We start from the raw sequence: 19,338 nt of genomic DNA on the forward strand, positions 1-19,338 counted from the left end.
AAAAAAAAAAAAAAAAAAGAAGAGAATCTGCTTCATTGGTTGTGTTGGGTATATGTTAAATGTTCATTTGCTGAGTCAATCTGAATTTGTTTCATTTAAGAATACTGCCACTTCATCACACACTTCTTCTAATCTTACAAATAAATCATCCTATTTCTTTTTATAATGTAATAACTCAGAAGTTTCTTTACTGTAGGGAGAGTAAGGCTTTTTTAGTTTGCTACACTTGTGAATATGACTTTATTCCTTATATTTCTGGTAATAAGAGCATGCAAAATAGGAAATGATAGAGAAAGAAAACACTTTCAAGAAAAGAAGTGTTACGTGAGACTGTGATTCATTTTGATTCTAGTCACCAGAGCTTAGGAAAACTTCAGAATTGGTAGCACTGACAGCAACTTATTCATCAAGTCATGCTGAGGATGGGTTTCAGGCATGAGATACAGTCTTGGTATTTAGCTGGTATTTCAGAAGCAGTGATAATACTTGCTTTTAACTTGTGCACGGAGATTTTTCTGATGCCTGTTAGGTGCTGTTGAGATGGTTCCAATTCATAACGACCCACCATTATAACAAAATGAAACACAACCCAGTCCTGCGTCATCCTTAAAAGCACTGCTACGCTTGAGCGCACTGTTCAAGCCACTGTGTCAATCCATCCTATTGAGGGTCTTCCTCTTTTTTGCTGATCTCTACTTTACCAAGTGTGAGATCATTCTTCAGGGACTGGTCTTTCCTGATAACGTGTCCAAAGACTGTGAGGTAAGTCTTGCCATCCTCACTTCTAAGGAGAATTCTGGTTTGTACTTCTTCCAAGAGATTTGTTTGTTCTTCTGGAAGTCCATGGTGTATTCAATATTCTTTGCCAACACCATAATACAAATGAATCAGTTCTTCTTTGGTCTTCCTTATTCATTGTCTACCATTTGCATGCATATGAGTCTACTGAAAATACCAGGCACACGTTTGTCCTCAAAGTGACATCTTTGTGTTTTAAAAATATAAGAAATCTTATGCAACAGATTTACCCAATGCAATAATGTTTTGATTTCTTGACTGCTGCCTTCTTGGGCACTGATAGTGAATCCAAATAAAATGAAATCCTTGACAATGTCAATATTTTGTCCATTTATCACAATGCTGCTTATGGGTCTAGTTGTGAGATTATTTTCTTCATGTTGAGGTGTAATCCACACTGAAGGCTGAAGTCTTTGATCTTCATCAGTATGTGCTTCAAGTGCTCTTCATTTTCAGCAAGCAAGGCTGTATCTTCTGTATATTGCTGTTAATGAGTCTTCCTTAAATTCTGATGCTATTTTCCTTGACATACAGTCTAGCTTCTGGGATTGTTTCTTCAGCATACAGATTGAGTAAGCACAGTGAAAGGATATAACCCTGACACACACACTTCCTGATTTAAACTATGCAGCAACCCCTTGTTCTGTTTCAACAACTGCTCTTTGGTCTATGTACAGATTCCCCATGAGCACAATTAGGTGTTCTCATTCTTTTCAATGTTATCCATAATTTGTTATGAGGCACACACTCACATGCCTTTATTCAGCGAATGAAACACAGGTAAACATCTTTCTGGTAGTCCCTTCTTTCAGCCAAGGTACATCTCACATCAGCAGTGATGTCCCTCATTCCATGTCCTCTTCTGAATGCAGCTTGAATTTCTGGCAGTTCCCTGATAATGTAATGCTGCAAGTGTTTTTGAATTATCTTCAGCTAAACTTTACACTGGCGTGTGATATTAATGATATTATTCAGCAATATTTGCATTCTGTTGGATCACCTTTCTTTGGAGTTGGCACAAATATGGATCTCTTCCAATTGGTTGGCCAGGTAGAGCTGTCTTCCCACTATCTCACCATAGACGAATATTTCCAGTGTTGCATCTGTGTGCTGAAAACTTTCAGTTGGTATTCTGTCAATTACTGGGTATTTGTTTTTTGCTAATGCCTTCAGGGTATTTTAGACTTCTTCAGTATCATTGGTTCTTGATTATAGGTACCTCCTGAAATGGCTGTACATTGACAAACTTTTTTTGGTATAGGAATTCTGTGTATTCCATCCTTTTATGACTCTTGCATTGTTCACTATTTTGCTCATAGAATCATGCAATATTGTAACTTGAGTAATGAATTTTTTCTTCAGTTCTTTCAGTCTGAGAAATGTGTGTTCTTTCCTTTTGGTTTGCTAATTCCAGTTCTTTGCACATTTCATTATAATACTTTGTCTTCTTGAGCTGGGCTTTGAAATCTTCTGTTCAATTCTTTTACTTTCCCTCTTTCATTTGCTTTAGCTACTCTAGATTCAAGAGCAAGTCTCTGAATCAGCTCTGCTATACATTTTGTTCTTTCCTTTCTTTCCTGTCCTTTTAATGATCTTTGCTTTCTTCATGTTTCATGTTCTTATTGTCATGTCACAACTTGTCTGGTCTTTGATCATTAGTGTTCAGTGTGTCAAATCTGTTCATGAGATGGTCTCTAAATTCAGGTGGGGTATGCTCAAGGTCATACTTTGACTGTTAAGAACTTGTTTTAACTTTCTTCAATTTCAACTTGAAACTTGCATATTAGCAATTGACTGTAAGTTCTTTAGTCAGCTCCCGACTGCCTTCTGACTGATAATATTGATCTCTCCATTAGTTCTTTCCACAGATGTAGTCAATTTGATTTTTATATATTCTATCTTGTGAGGTCCATGCGTATATTGTTGTTGTTGTTATGTGCTGTTGAGTCGGCCCTGACTCATAGCGACCCCTCCTTGGGTTCTGAGGCAGTATCACTACAGAAGTAGGATTGCCCAACCTTCTTTCTGAGGAGTGGCTGGTGGATTTGAACCACCAGCCTTAGTTGCTGTTTATGTTGAAAAAAAATGTAGTAGCAATGAATAAGTCATTGTACTTGCAAAATTCTATCGTGCAATCTCCAGCATCACTTCTATCACCAAGGTCATATTTTTCAACTACTGATCCTACTTCTTGGTTTACAACTTTTGCATTCCAATCACCAGTAATTATGAATGTGTCTTGATGTATGTTTGATCAATTTTAGACTGCAAAAATGGGGAAAAGTTTTCATTTTCTCCATCTTGGCATGAGTGTTTGGTGCATAATTTGAATAACAGTCATATTAACTGGTTTTCCTTTTAGGTGTATGGATACTACCTATCACTGACAGCATTGTACTTCAGGATTGAGAACATAAAAATAAATTTTAAAATAAAATTTCTTTCACATCATGTGTGTGTTTAAGAAAGAGATCCATGAAAATCTGAAACTAGATTTATTTCAGGACATTTGAGTTCTTTTTTTTCCATGATGATTTCAGAAAATACTCAATTTCAACAGGCTGAGTCATAGTGAGATGAAATCACATTGGCACACATCTGTGATGTGGCTTCTGAGGAATGTTTTCTATCACAAAGTCCAAACTCCCCATGCTCTCAGTGTACACGTGTCCAAACTCTCCATGCTCTCAGTGTACACGTGTCCAAACTCTCCATGCTCTCAGTGTACACGTGTCCAAACTCTCCATGCTCTCAGTGTACACGTGTCCAAACTCTCCATGCTCTCAGTGTACACGTGCAAGAGAGCATCTACAGATTCCTCGACAATACAATTAGAAGAAATGTGTTGTTTTGGAGGACAGTAATGATCTCTGTGCAATGGGGGAAAAATACAGTGCCATTTTATTTAAATATTTAACTTTAATAATCTCCTCAAATATTTGTGTATTTGTTATTTCTTAGAAATAGTTATAATGTAAAATTTATTGTCATGGTTAAATCTTCCATGCACCCAAAAAACACAAAAATTAAGAGTAGAATAGGGTTAATAACTGAATAAAACATATAGACTACTTAAGATTGCAATCTTCATTTCTACCATGACCACTTTCTGATTCTCCCTTGGACATAGGAGTGCAAAGCAGTGGCTTTACATTTGCATGTAAATAAGTAGTGTGTCATCTTGTACTACAGAGCTCCATCTCTGTCGAGGCTTCCCTGAGGAACTTGCAATGAGTTGAACCCCAAAGAAAACAATCTGTAGCCATTGAGGTGGTTTCAGTTAACAGCATCCCTATAGGTCCGAATAGAACTGCCCCATATGTTTCCATGGCTGTAATCATTTACAGGAGCAGACTGCCACATCCTTCTATGGAGTGGCTGCTGGGTTGGAACTGCTGACCTTACAGTTAGCAGCCAAGCATCTAACAATTGAGCCCCCAGGGTACCTCCAGTGATTATCCAAGAAATTAATCTGGCTCCATTGTTTTGACAATATGAACAAAGTTTTGTGGTATTTTTATTGTTTATCCAAATCTTGTGATGTTGATGTCATACACATCTGATCAAAGTAATTTTATTAAGTTATGGAAACCTTGTAGTACTTTAAGGAGGCAGGGAACATGGGATAATTTTGCTCTGGGCAGTACAAACTATGTGATGCCACTTGAGAGCAATATTGCTTTCTGCTGTTCTGAGTCCCCTTACAAGTGTACGGAATCACAGAGGAAGCTTTTGAACTAGTAGTATTTTCCATGGTCAATAAACAGTCAATTCTATTTAAAATCTTAATTGAATCAGTTAGTATGCATGAATTCTTTGTCTCTCATGCTGTTGTTGTTAGGTGCCATCCAGTTGGCTCTGACTCATAGGGACCCTATGCACAGCAGAACGAAACACTGCTTGGCCCTGTGCCAGCCTCACATTCCTTGGTGTCACTGAGACCATCATCGCAGCTACTATGTCAATCCACCTCATTGAGGGACTTCCCCTTTGAGGACCCTCCACTTTATTTATTTTATTGGCATCTCTCTAGTAGCTAATGATTGCAAACCTTTCCTTTTTTTTAATTATTATTTTTATTTTCAGAGCTTGTTTTACATTCAACATAACACATACATTTAGTTTCATTCCCCATTCACCATGTCCAACCCTAACCCAGTCTCCTCCCCTCCCTACCCTGCAACCCTCCCCCTATGCTCCTCATAGTTATGCACTCCTGTTTGTCCTGCATTTCCTCAGTTTGAATGTTGGTCCTCTGGTGTCCCATGGTCTATTGCTCTAAGGGATGTATTACCATTGAGTGTGGGGGTGCGGCATCCTGGGTTGAGTGGTCTGTGTGTACATCTTGTTAACTATTGGGCTGAGAGCCAGTCCCTGGGGGTGAGAATGTATTTCAGGGCCATAGTATTGGGAGTCTCACCAGATTTCATCTGACCAGTAATTCTGGTCATTATTGAGTTTTTGGATTTTGTTCCACGTTTTCTCTCCCACTCTATCCAGGATCTCCAGATTTGATCCTTTCCTGAGTGGTTGGCATTGGTAGCCGGGCACCATCCAGTTCTTCTGGTCTTGAGGGCCATCATGTCCTAGGGCTGATTGCTTCTAAATGCCCCCCCAACACACTTTTTGGCGCATTCTTCTTCACTTCCAATGATAGGAGACAATTAGCAGCTGCATCTTAGATGGCTGCTTGAAAGCTTTTAAGACGCCAGTTGCTACTCACCAATGTAGGATGGGGAGCAACGCTTTTATGTATTTTGTTGTGCCAATTGAGCCTGGTGTATCCCAGTACTATGGTCCTGAGGTAGTAGCTCTATTGGATCTCTCCCCCATAGTGCTGGGATGTCTGTGAGGGATTACTCTGTGTCTGTCTTCTATTGTTTGTGTAAGAACTGCAGGTATTTTGTATCACTGGTGTCTGTACAACATTAGCCTCAGCTGAATCTATCCTTGGTCTAGAGTATACCTCTATTCACTGATGCCTGTCTGATCATCTCAGACGTTTATGTGTTTATTTGTATAGCCTAGTGTTTGGTGTTAATGGCAATGTGGTATTGTGGACACATTGGTTGGTTTTAGCATCTGTTGTCTCTTATGTGCATAGTTTGGTGTTGAAGACCCTCCACTTTAAAAGCATGATACCTTCTCCAGGGAATGGTCCCTTCTGACAACATGACCAAAGTAAGTGAGACGAAGTCTGGCCACCCTCACTTCCAAGGAGCATTCTGGCTGCACTTCCTCCAGGACAGATGTGTTAGTTCTTCTGGTAGTCTATGGCACTTTCAGTATTCTTCACCAACACAACTCAAAAGCCTCAATTCTTATTCTGGCTTCCTTATTCATCATCCAGCTTTCACATGCATATGAAGTGATTGAAAACACCATGGCTTGGGTTAGGTGCACCTTAGTCTTACGGGAGACATCTTTGCTCTTCAGCACTTTAAGGAGGTCTTTTGCAGCAGATTTGCCAAGTGTGGAATATGATGTCTGATACCTTGACTGCTACTTCCATTACTGTTCATTGTGGAACTAAGTAATAGGAAATCTTTGACAACTTCAATCTTTTCTCCATTTATCATGATGTTGCTTATTGGTCTGGTTGTGAGGATTTTTGTTTTATGTTGAGATATAATCCATCCTGTAGACTGTAGTCTTTAATCTTCACCAGGATGTACTTCAAGTCATCTTTACTTTCAGCAAGTAAAGTTGTGTCATCTGCATATCACAGGTTAATGAATCTTCCTCCAATCCTGATGCCTGTTCTTCTTCATACAGTCCAGCTTCTCAGATTATTTGCTCAGCATACAGATTGAATAAGTACAGTGAAAGGATACAACCCTGACACACTCCTGTCCTGATTTTAAATCATACAGTATCTTTCCCCCTTGTTCTGTTAGAATGACAGCCTCCTGGTCTATGTATAGGTACCTCATGAACATAATTAAGTGTTCTGGAATTCTCAATGTTATCCATGATTTGTTATGATCCACACAGTTGAAAGCTTTTGCATAGTCAATAAAACACAGGTGAACATCTTTCTGGTATTCTTTGCTTTGAGCCAAGATCCATCTGACATCAGCAATGATACCCCTCTTTCCAAGTCCTCTTCTGAATCTAGTTTGCATTTCTGGCAATTCCCTGCCAATACACTGCTATAGCCATTTTTTAATTACCGTCAGCAAGATTTTACTTGTGTGTGATGTTAATGATATTGCTCAATAATTTCCATATTCTATGGGATCACCTTTTTTTGGAATGGGTACAAATTTGGATCTCTTCCAGTCAGTTGGCCAGGTAGCTGTCTTCCAAATCTCCTGGCATAACCGAGTAAGTGTCTCCAGGTTGGCATCTGTTTGTTGAAACATCTCTGTGGGTATTCTGTCAATTCCTGGAGAATTGTTTTTCACCAATGCCTTCATTGCACCTTTGACGTCTTCCTTCAATACCATTGGTTCTTGATCATATGCCACCTCCTGAAATATATGAACATCGCCCAATTCTTTTTGGTACAGTGACTCTGTATTCTTTCCATCTTCTTTTGATGCTTCCTACATCTTTCAGTATCTTTCAGTATTGCCCCTGGAGGCTTGAATTTTTTCTTCAGTTCTTTCAGCTTGAGAAATGCTGAGCATGTTCTTCCCTTTTGGTTTTCTAACTCCAGGTCTTTGCATATTTCATTATAATAATTTATCTTCTTGAGCTGCTCTTTGAAATCTTCTATTCAGCTCTTTTGTCATTTCTTCCATTTGTTTTAGCTACTCTCCATTAAGAAGCAAGTTTCAGTCTCTTCTGACATCCAATTTAGGTATTTTCTTCCTTTCCTGTTTTTTTAATGACCTTTTGCTTTCTTTGTGTATGATGTTCTTGATAGCATCTCACAATTCATCTGGTTTTCAGTTATTGAGGTTCAGTGCATCAAATCTATTCTTCAAGTAGTCCTGGTCATAATTTGGCTCTGTGGACTTGTTTTTATTGTCTTTAGCTTCAACTTGAACTTGCATATGAGCAGTTGATGGTCTGTTCCACAATTAGCTCTTGGCCTTCTTTTGGCTGAGGATATTGTGTTTCTCCATTGCCTCTTTCCACAGATGTAGTCGATCTGATTCCTGTGTATTCCATCTGATGAAGTCCATGCGTATAGTTGACATTTGTGTTGTTGAAAAAATGTATTTACAATGAGTAAGTCATTGTCCTTAGAAAATTCTGTCATGCAATCTCTGGCTTCATTCTGTCACCAAAGCAATGTTTTCCAACTACCAGTGATTCTTCTTTGTTTCCGACTTTTGCCTTCCAATAGCCAGTGATAATCAACAATTGTTTGGCCAACTTCAGACTACAGAATTTGGTAAAAATCTTCAATTTGTTCATTGGTGTAGGAAATTAAAATGCACACTTTTATCTGTCTTAACAATGTTGTTGTTATGTGCCGTCGAGTCAGCCCCGACTCATAGCGACCCCTCTTGGGTTTCCGAGGCAGTATCACTATGGAAGTAGGATTGCCCAACCTTCCTTCCGAGTCTTAAGGAAAAAATTTCCCAGCATTGTGAATAAGGGAGTCCATTTGCCACAATAGAGTACAGTGTAAAAAGAATCCCTACATTAACAATTCCTTCCTTATTCACAATGCTGGGAAATTTTTTTTTCTAAATATCAGTTTCTTCCAGCAAGCATAGAAATATTCCCTAATTTAGATTATGGTGATATATCAAAATGTGTTCAGTGTCCCCCAAGAAGGAAAGTAATAAACATGGGAAGAACACATGCTGTCAAAAGATTACTTTGAAAACTTCCACTTGTCAGAAATGGTTTTTGAAGTGTTACTTGTCATTCAGGTTCATTTGTCTGTACAGCCAGGTACTCTTTTTAATTGTCTCTGCCTTAAAGGATGACAGTAAAGCCTTCATTAATAGTTAGGTATAATTTAGGTATTTGGTGCCTACATAGCTCACTTGTAAGTTAATTCTGTAAAATTTTTAATCTCCCTATGGAAATTATAAAAAGCATTTTCAGTGTGATAAGTATTAATTTCACCCAGCCCAGTTTTAACACAGGAAAGCCAGTTCGTAGTGATATCTTATTTTTGTTATAAACCAAAAACCAAACTCACTGCTGTCAAGTTGGTTCCAACTCATACTGACCCCTCCTTGGGTTTCTGAGGTGGTATCTCTAGAGAAGTAGATTGCCCAGGGATGAAGTGTTTTTATACGTTAGGTGTTTTGCTACCTTCCCAACACCCAAGTTTTACATACCTAGTTAATGATACAGGACTTCATTTTATTTAACTAAGTGAATGAGAAGTTAGAGAGTTTTTAAATACTTATCTCATACTTGCTAGAACTTCTTTGTTAAAGTTTTGTGCATTTAGAGGAGGTCTCTAGTGAAAGCAGAAGTCCTGTCTGGAGACCTAGAAGCCTCTGTAGGGCCTGGCATTGTGGGATTAGGGCAGTCTCTGGAGTTGAGATAGCCTGATAATGCATCATCAGTTAGCTTCTCTGAAGGATAGACTAGATGTGGAATCATTTCTGTTAGTAGTTAACTTCAAAGAAAAGCATAGGTATCAAACAGTTTGGAAAGTAAATCAAATGCTTTATTTACATGGGTGTATCAAGTGACAGCTTCTTCACTTTTTTGATTTCAAGAAGCATTTGGTTTCTCGGTGGCCTTACTCAGCCTGCCTTTTGACATTTGCCATACTGTCCTGCCACCTCCCAGCTGCAGTATGCAGATCCACAGCATAACCTGCAGCTGTCAAGTTGATTCTGACTCATGGTGACACCCTGTCTCATATAGCTACCTCCAGTTTGAGACTGCCTGAGGTTGTCCTAAGTGGACAGGTCTTTTCTAACCTTTGATAGCAACTGCTTGGCTCCGCTCCCCTAACTTGCTTTTCAGTTTCATAGGACACAAAAAACATATAACATCAAAAGCAAATGTGAATTTAGTTTTGTTTTGTGGATGTTTTAGCAAAAAAATGTTTAGTAATCCTTGAAAGAGTTTGATAGGTGTTATTTAGCTAGGGTTGGAAATAACAACTTAATGTCTTCACAATCCTTGCAAGTCTTATCCAAACTCAGCCTACAGACAGATCACCATCATTATAACAAACACTTTCTTGGTACTCTCTGTGCACAATGTTGTATTCTCAGCACTGTATATGTATCAACACACAAAATCCTCCTAACAACCAAATAAGTAGAACAGATAGCTCCATTTGACAGGTACAGGACAATAAGGCATTTAGAAGTTAAACACCTTGCTAGGGTTACCATATTTTTATGCAAATAACGTGCACGTTCTACATTTGTTTGCCAACTGCAACCTCCCAGTCATAAAGCATTTTCATAAGTGCATTATGCCAATATTTATTTTACATTTTGCTGTACCCAACCAGTGAATGGTGGAGTTGGAATTCAAATCCAGGACACACAGAATATGTCTATTTATAGAGGACAATCACATTGTATTTATTTAGACAGCTCCTGCAATTTCCTTTGTGAAATTATAATTTAAATGGCTCTACTTATGAGGTTTTTTTGCCTGTGTAGAAGAACTAGAAGTGAAGATGGACTACAAGTGTTGACTAATAGCAAGTGCTATCCACTTTAGTTAAAAATACGCATCGGCAGATTACAGATGTGGGCTGACAATGAACATGCAAGAATCTGAGATGATTTGAGATTTAGAAAGTACATTTTTTTCACCTGATTTTAACCAACAAAAAAAATCACATCAATTAGATAATTGTTGAAATGGTTTAAATTTAATCCAAATCTTTGGAGAAGATCAAGGGTTACCAATACCCTACTTTTTATTAACTCAGCAAATGGTTCATTTAAAAAAGAAAAGTTAATAGTTGCTTCAGTCAGTGCTGCAGTCAGAACTTAAAATCCCACTCATGCTGATGTGTCATTCATCCCATGGAGGGCCAAATATCCAACGTCTGGCTGCTCTGCCCTGCAAGGCTTAGGTGTTGAGAAGGCTACTTAAACCATGTCACAGATGTTGTTGTCGTGTGCCGTCGAGTCAGCCCCAACTCACAGCAACAAATCCTTGGGTTTCTGAGGCAGTATCACTATAGAAGTAGATTACCCAACCTGCCTTCTGAGGAGTGGCTCATAGGTTTGAACCGCCAGCCTTTTGGTTAGTAGTCAAATGTCTGAGGCACTATGCTACCAGATAGGTAAAATCTTCAGGTAGTTTGGTAGTTATGTTGTGTGTCAACTTGGCTGGGCGTGGTTGAGTGGCTGGGCAGCTGGTGGTAGTTAATCCTTAGGATGAGACTGGCAATCAGCTCCATGGTGGGATCTACCACAAGCAGCTGAGTAGCTGCCTTTGGGATGTGGTCTGCTTCCTGTACATAAGGAGAAGTCTTGGGGGAATGGTCTCTAGCCTATGGCACGCTTGGACCCTGCATGTAGCTGTGTCGTTGCTCAGCAGCCTGCCATGCTTTGCCGACATTGGGACTTACAATGAACTTAAGTTAATGGCCTGCCATGTGGTTTGGTAATATCGGGACTGTGTCTTTTTACTTGTCAACCTTGGGGCTTCTCAGCCTCAGCAGCCAGCAGCTGTCTGAGTGAAGAAGCGCCTCTAGCTCCAGTGGGCTGGAAGCAGGAGGCAGAGCTGGACCCCAAGGTTGAGGGGTTTTTACCCAGCCCCTGGAGTCTGGCACCTTGAAGTTGGACTTAAAGCCTCCAAATTGTAAGAATAAACTCCTGTTTGTTAAGGCCATCCCATTTGTGGTATATTTCTTATCAGAGCGCCACTAGGTAACCAGAACAGGTAGTATTGTGAAAATCAGAGATGTATTAAGCATAACATAAGGTCATTTGTTAAACTTGTTTGTTTTCTTATATTTAAAAGAGAATCATCTTTTATATTTCAATGTATTATGTAATTAAGAAAAAACTGCCAGATACAATACCATCACCTTAAACTGGACAAGAATTATGAGCATTTGACTGACAGTGATCTACACCTATTCCAGGTGAAATCTATGGCACCCCATCAACCCTGCAGAGAGAGGAATATTTACCTCTTAAGGTGGTTGCCAATATTTATTCCATTGTTTGCTCTTCAAATGACTTCACACTAAAGCTTATACCTTTTTTTTTCTAGTAGTTTAGAGAATTTACTATTTCATATTTTTGACTAAATTATTTCTCAGCTTGGCCCTCAACCTGTGGATAATTCCTAGGCAGGATAAAAGTCAAATTATTCTGATGGTAAATAGTATGAGCTCCTTCTACAAACATTTTATTATTGGCTTAGAAATACAGACAGAAAAAGCGAGATGTTTCAGAGAACCCAGGATAAAGTTAAACACACAAACACACTGTAGCATCCTTTCTGGGAGTAACATCATTTTTCTGGTTTTTGGAGCCTATATGAGAATCCCTGATCATTCCCCTACGTGTGGAGATTTGTAGACAGTGCTACTTGCTTTTGCAGTTTCTCTGAATTCCACTCCGAATGGTGAACCACTAATGGAAAGGTTGCTGATTAGAACCCATCAGTCACTCTGGGGGAAAGAGATGAGGCAGCCTGCTTCCATAAGGAATACAACCTAGGAAACCCTGTGTGGCAGGTCTAATATGTCCTACAGGGAGAATATGAGTAGGGATTGATTCATTGGCAATAGGTTTGGTTTGCTTTTGCTTCAGGTAACTGTGGCAACAGTCACAGGTAGTAAACACAAATAACGGCTTTTGTGATATACTGAGCAGGTATTAAGGAGCCCTGGGGGTGGAGAGGTTAAGGGCTCTTAGCTGAAAGGATGAAATGTACTCGACAGCCATAAGTTTGGTTTGGTTGTTGAGTAGGTATTAGAGAAGAGAGAGAAGGGGCCTTACAGGGTCAGTAACCAAGGTGAAACCTTGGCTTGGGGCAGGAGTAGACACGGGTGCTGACATGAATGACCCAAGCATCCACAGCATGCGTTGTTCTGAGGAGAGACCTTACCCGGGCCTTCTGTTCCATTTCTAGCATCAGTCGTTCATGCTGCTCAGCTATGGCCAGTGTTGCCGAATGGACCTTCTGATAGATCATCTCTCCTTCCCTCGTTTGAAAGGTGAACAGTCCTTCTCCCGTGTCACACATCCTGCGAGAACAGAGAAGGAGACGTGGGTCCTCTCGTTCAAACTGCCTAACACGCCGTTGCCCAAGTCACCCGTCTCCTGAGCTTTTGTGGGTGTCTGGGCAGCAGATTCATCCTGGAGCAGACAGACAAACACATCTTTCAAGGGTACACGAGAGTGAAACTCAGAGTTAAGAAGATATCCATGTATATTTTGATTTTTGGAGATGAAGTGTTCACAACAGTGTGCAGGAAGAGGTAAAAGTGATTTAGGTCGTGTGTTGCATTTCTTACCCCTATTTAAAGAATCAAAGCAACGAATAAGTAAAAGCAGAAAAACACGTCATGTAAGGGTTTTCACATTTGTGACATAGCATTATCACCTATGATGATCACTCATTGAACCAGGAACCCAGGAGATGAACATACATTTTGTAATTGATGGGTTTGCACACACAGGTGGAACCTGTTATGCAAACTGAGTAAGCCTTGAATCCAATGTGGTGCATCCCAGGGAACAGTGTGGCATCACGAACTCGATTCGGACATGAGGATGTTGGCTGTGTATTTTGGCTCCACCACTCACCAGCAGTGTCACCTCAGGCAAGATGTTGGACCTGCCAGCACCTCCTTTCCAAAGCTGGAAGAAAAATGGTACCTATCTCATAAGATCCTTGTGAGAGTTAAATGAGTTGATACCCAAAATAGTTACAGTTGTGCTTAGTACATAGTAAGTGCTCCAAAAAAGTTGGCTGTTACTATTGTCATAGATCAAATGTGGAACTAATGTCAATATCTGCCATGGAGAAACAGTTGGATTAGTGACAGTATTTTATCTGATAGTCTCTTAGGGGCTGTTGCGGGTCATTTGTGAAAGCACATCATAATGCTGAAAATTCTTAGGCAACATCATAAGCACAAAAATCAGAAGACAAATTCTCTTTCGATTATATAATTATAATTATTTTTTAAAACATAATTTTATTTTATTATTGGAATAAAGCCACTGACAAGCTGTTAGTTGATGAGATTACAGGCAAATATTCTTAATGCATTTTAATTCTAAAATGAATAATATTTTGAACTAGTATTTTAAGCCAGCTTTGAAAAATAACTGAAGATCTTCCAAAATACTGGCCCAGTATGAGTAGGATGTGAATACTCTGAAATGAGATATTAACAGGATTGCAGTGTTGTTGGTTTTCATCTTCCAGCATCAAAAGGCTTGCACAGGATGTTGAGGAGGCCAAGCGATTTCTTCAAGCACCAAAAAGATTTTGGATGCCTCTTTATGATTCTCCAAGGAGTTCTCAGTAGAAGAGAAATGTCTCAAGAGGCTTCAGATACTACAGAGGCTGCAGCTGAGGTCCCTTCGGGCCCCACAGAGCCAGTACTTAGCTTCTGTGAAAGAGATCTTAATAAAATTCACACAGCGTGAAATGGAAAGTCTGGGGGAAGAATGAAGAGTTTTCACAAAGTGAAACAAATGAGTTTTCTTTGTTGATTCAGAGGAAAGAAGGAAGCCAGCAGCAGCAGCAAACCCACAGCTGAGCTGGGGGCACATTTGGTTGGCGTTTTGTTCACCGCTCAGGACAAAGCAGCTTATTAGCCTTTGGAGATGAGATAATGAAGACAGGAGCACTGCTTCCTCCTCGGTCCTGGAGACACAAAGGTCTGAGGCTTGCCAGTTCCTGGCACTTGGCTCTGTCCGGTGAGGAGTATGAAAGCTCACAGAAGGAATTGTTTTCAGTCTTTGAAATAAAAAGTACTGTAAACGTCATCCTTTCATCTTCTGTCCAAGACAGAGAATTTAAAATATTAGCATAAAAGCAAAAGTAATTCGAGGTGGAAAATGCTCTTTCTGCAGTTGGGTACCCAGGCATGAAAGCCAAGGTGAAAGTCAAATTCTCCAGGAAAACTGGCTGCTATGTATGACTTGCTTCAGCCACTTGAGGCTGCCTGGATATTGTTTTAACCATGTTCTTCTGGGACTCAGGGCACAGCTGCAGAGATACACCAACAATCATGATGACAGTTTAGGACCAACACCATTGAGTTCTGTTGATGTAAGGTCAAGGAGCACTTGTGGCACAGAGGTTAGCATTCAGCTGCCAACCAAAAGGTTGGTGGTTGAAGCCACCAGCTGCTCTGTAGGAGAAAGATGGGGCAGGCTGCTTCCATTAAGATTACAGCCTCTTGAAAACCCTAAGGGCAGTTCTACTCAGTCCTATAGGGTCTCTATGAGTTGGAATCTACTAGACAGCAGCAGGTTTTTACACATAATGTCACTACAAATGGGAGCACACTAGATGGCAACCAACGTGCCTCCCCAGGTGCCGTAGGAGCAGCACCACCCTCTCCCGGGCCCAGATATGGAGACTTTCCTTTATGTACCATTACAGTTTTGGGGTAGCAAGCCAGTGCTAGAGAAGATGAGAAGGAAAAAGATAAGATGATTAGACAGCTATAGCCCTGCTACACAGCATGGTCCACAGACCAGCAGGAAGCCTCCCAGGGCGTTTGCTAGCGATGCAGAAACTCCAGTCGTGTCCAGACCACAAAATCAGAATCGACATTTTCACAAGCCTGCCAGGTGGTGCTATGCATGTTACTGTTGGAGGACAGGTCTGTAGAGCTCTTCCTCAAAGCACACCTGCTGCCATTTCACTGATAGGGATCGGAGATGACACTCGGGGCCCAAGTGAAGCTAGATTCGAATTCACATTTCTGTAGCTGGTTTTGTATTGTGAGGTATGAAAAGTGAAGTTCAGGAAGGAAGACACATGGTCAAAGGGAAAAGAACCCAGAGGACTCTTCACTTGGAAGAGCTAAAACAGAGGTGCTAGTTATACCTGAATCTCCTTTGCCTCCCACATGCACATTTTTCAATTGCATTTAATTTGTGATGAAAGTGAAAATATGAACAATGCATTCGTCCTGGTCCCAAGCAAGCATTCTATTGATAGTAATAGAACTGAAATGTTGTCTCTCTCTATACTTAATGAAGTATAGTAAGACCTGTGAAAGCTGGAACTTGTGTGAGGTGGAAACCTTTCACAAAAGGAAAATTCATTATTTTCCACTAAGAGAATGATGGAAAACTGGTAAGACTGCATCCTGTCAAAGGCAGAAAATTCTCAAGACCAGGAAAAGCAAGGCAGTACAGTGTGTTGAGTTCTAGCACTCACATGTTTCATTGTATTTGCAGAAAATGACTACTTCTGCTTGTCTAAAATAAAATGATGGACAGCGCAATCTCTAAGGGCTCTCTCACCTCTGAGTAATAGTCTGTTGTTTTTATGTGCTGTCGAGTTGGACCCTACTCACAGTGACTCCTCCTTGGGTTTCTGAGGTGGTATCACTACGGAAGTAGATTGCCAAACCTTCCTTCCAAGGAGTGGTTGGTGAGTTTGAACCACCAGCCTTTTGGTTAGCAGTCAAGTGCCTTAGGCCCTACACTACCATAATCTCTGTCTCATAAAAAGTCTAAAAGTTAAGCAAATTTATTTCTAGTTTTTCATTTTGGACATTGTGATATAATGGAATGGAAATTTTAATAGTGTAAGATTTAAAAGTCTTGGCCTCAAGCTTTCAACCATTATTTCATGATCTGTGTATCCATTTATCACATATTTATCAAGTAGTTATTGTAAGTCAGGTACTATCTGGAGCCTAGAGATAGAAAGAAACTCTCATTTCCTCTGCAGCTTTCAGATAGAGGGGAAGATGAGCATGGGCCAACCAATCACACTTAAAATGGGAATTGCTACCAGGGAGAAGCACAGAGCCAAGACAATGGCAATGGCCTGATTGACCTGAGGAAGTTACTTTACTTATTCTCCATCAATTTGGGGACAAGACTTAAGTAAGAGTGTTTGGGGTGGTGAAATGGAATAATGTATGTGACGTTGGTCAGGAAAGGGTTAACTGAGCAAGGCTGGGTTGCACAAACCCTGCACGTTCCAAAGAAAGGCCTGAACAGAACTGGCTGATTTCTGGTGAACCCTTGGCATATTCTGCTTTATAAGTAGTTTTGTGTGCCTAAGGCCTTGGTCCTGCTGCATTGGTTTGACCAGATATGTTTACCTCAGTAATGCGACTTAAGATGAACACTTGTGTTGGTTGTGGCTGAGGGTGTAGTCTGAATAGTTGAACTCAGTCACTTGGGTGCTGAATGCCTACAAGACTGATTCCCAGTGAAGACTCCAGACACCAAGGCTTGGGGTGAGCTTCCCTGGTTGGCAATACTTCACAAACAGAGGCCCATATCCTTGTTGGGGGAATTAAGCATGGCCTCAAGTGATTCTACTAGGGTGGAAACACCTGGAAGTTTGTTCTTAGCTTCTGCTGGACTCGGGCCCCCTGTAAGTTTTCTCTTTGCTGATTTTAATCTTGTCTCCTTCTTCTGTGATAAACTATAACCATGAGCATAACAGTTTTCCTGAGTTCTGTGAGACTTTCTAGCAAATCACTGAATCTGAAAGTGTTCTGGGGGACCTCTACCCAGACAGACCAGCATGTGGTAGGTTGTCAATATAGTGTAATAACATAGCAACCTAAAGATTCTAATGCTTTTCCTAAATGATTATTTTTCAAATTCCTTATATATAGGGATCTAAGGAAGTATCATATCTTTATCTCATGCCACCTCTTACTTCCAGAACTGCTTCAAGTACCAGTATTGTCATTCTTATCTCTGCTGTGTTCTAATAAGTAAAGAGTAAGTAATATACATATACAAATATGTAATTGTAGTAAATAGGACCACCACCTGCCAATTTGCTATTGGCAGTGGCTTGTGTGTTAGTATGATGCCGGAAGCAATGCCACTGGTATTTCCAATCGTAATAGGGTCACCCATGCTGGGCAGGTTCCAGTGGGGCGTCTTGACTAAGACAAACCAGGAAGATAGGCCTGGAGATTGACTTCAGAAAATGAGCCAATGGAAACCTAATGGATCTCAAAAGACTGTTGTCCAGCACTTGCTAGAATACGAACCCCGTGTTGGAAGTCACTGAAGATACACAGAGGCTGCAACAATGGACTTGATCGTAGTAATGACCATGAAGATGGTGCAGGACTGGGCGATGAACAAGGAAATTAGAAATAGCTTGAGTTCACGTGAACATAAGCAAACGAGGGGTTTCACTACGCATGGTTCTCACGGTTGTGCTCGAGGGGAGAAACTCCTTTAAATTCTGCTGCCTTAGCAGCAGTTTAATTTCGGAAAATGCCTCTACCATGTAGCCATTAGACCATCATTCCCAATTCCAGTCTTCAATTCTCAAACTTAGTTCTTATAGAAGGGGTGATTTAAAAATGCCAATCATGCCTCCAAATGACAAGAGAAATTCACCAAGTCAAAACTATTGAAACACTTTACTTTTCAAAATTGGAAAATCGATTGTTTAAATAATTCTCTGTGGGTTTCAAGATAAAATATTTGCTGTAGATGAGTTAGTAGGTGTCTGGCAGTTTCATCCATCTTCACAGATGTATAATTTCATTATCACTGTAAGTTTTACAATATTCTGGATGTATTTAACAATCAAATGTATACCTTCCATGAGTTCAGAAATTTTAAACTCCCAGCAGTGGAACAGAGCAACAGACTTTCCTAGAAACCCAGTGGCATTTCTATTCAGTATTTAACAGTTGTTGTTATGTGCCATCGAGTCAGACCCGACTCACAGCAACACCTCCTTGGGTTTCTGAGGCAGTATCACCCTGGAAGTAGATTGCCCCATCTTTCTTCCGAGGAGTGGCTGGTGGGTTTGAACTGCCAGCCTTCTGGTTAGCAGTCAAGTGCCTTAGCCACTATGCTATCAGAGCTCCCACATAAAAAGTCAGTGATTGGTTTTTCCATATCCTTAAAGAATGTTGATGGCATCTGGAGAAAATCCCATAGCTTGGTTCAGGCATATGTTAGTCTTCAAAGTGACATCTTTGCTCTTTACCACCTTAGAAAGGTCTTTTGGAGTAGCTGTGCCCAATGTATTATGTTGCTTTATTTCTTGACTGCTGCTTCAAAGGCACTATTTGTGGATCCAAGTGAAATGAAATTTTTTAAATACATTTTATTGAAATATAACTTATGTACAGTGAAATTCACAAAACGAAAGTGACATGGATCAATTATTTTTTTTTTTTTTCAGTGTTCTCTCCTCTCCCCTCCCACCCCTGGCAACCAACAAAGAAAGTTTCCTCCATATATAAACCTTTCCTTGACCCTCCACAACAATGAACTAATACTATATTTGTCCTTCTGTGATTGACTTATTTCACTCAGCATAATATCCTCCAAGTTCATCCATGTTATGTGGTGTTTTTCAGATTCTACATTATTCTTTAGTGCTGCATAACATTTCATTATGTGTATATACCATAGTTTGGTCATCCACTCTTCTGCTGATTGGCATATGGGTTGTTTCCTTCTTTTAGCTATTGTAAATAATGCTGCGATG

General features: G+C 40.1%; 1 protein-coding gene across 1 annotated transcript in view; it reads right to left on the reverse strand.

Moving 5' to 3' along the window:
• The window catches only part of LOC103209702 (docking protein 6), a 606,523-nt gene that overhangs the window by 131,852 nt on the left and 455,333 nt on the right, over positions 1-19,338 (reverse strand). The window contains exon 6 of the mRNA XM_007955603.1: positions 12,760-12,898. Within this exon, the coding sequence (XP_007953794.1) occupies positions 12,760-12,898 (139 nt within the window). The remainder of the gene's footprint in view (positions 1-12,759; positions 12,899-19,338) is intronic.

Source organism: Orycteropus afer, unplaced genomic scaffold (genome assembly GCF_000298275.1).
Source record: "Orycteropus afer afer isolate SDZICR_OR568_19922 unplaced genomic scaffold, OryAfe1.0 scaffold00516, whole genome shotgun sequence".
Lineage (NCBI taxonomy): Eukaryota > Metazoa > Chordata > Mammalia > Tubulidentata > Orycteropodidae > Orycteropus > Orycteropus afer.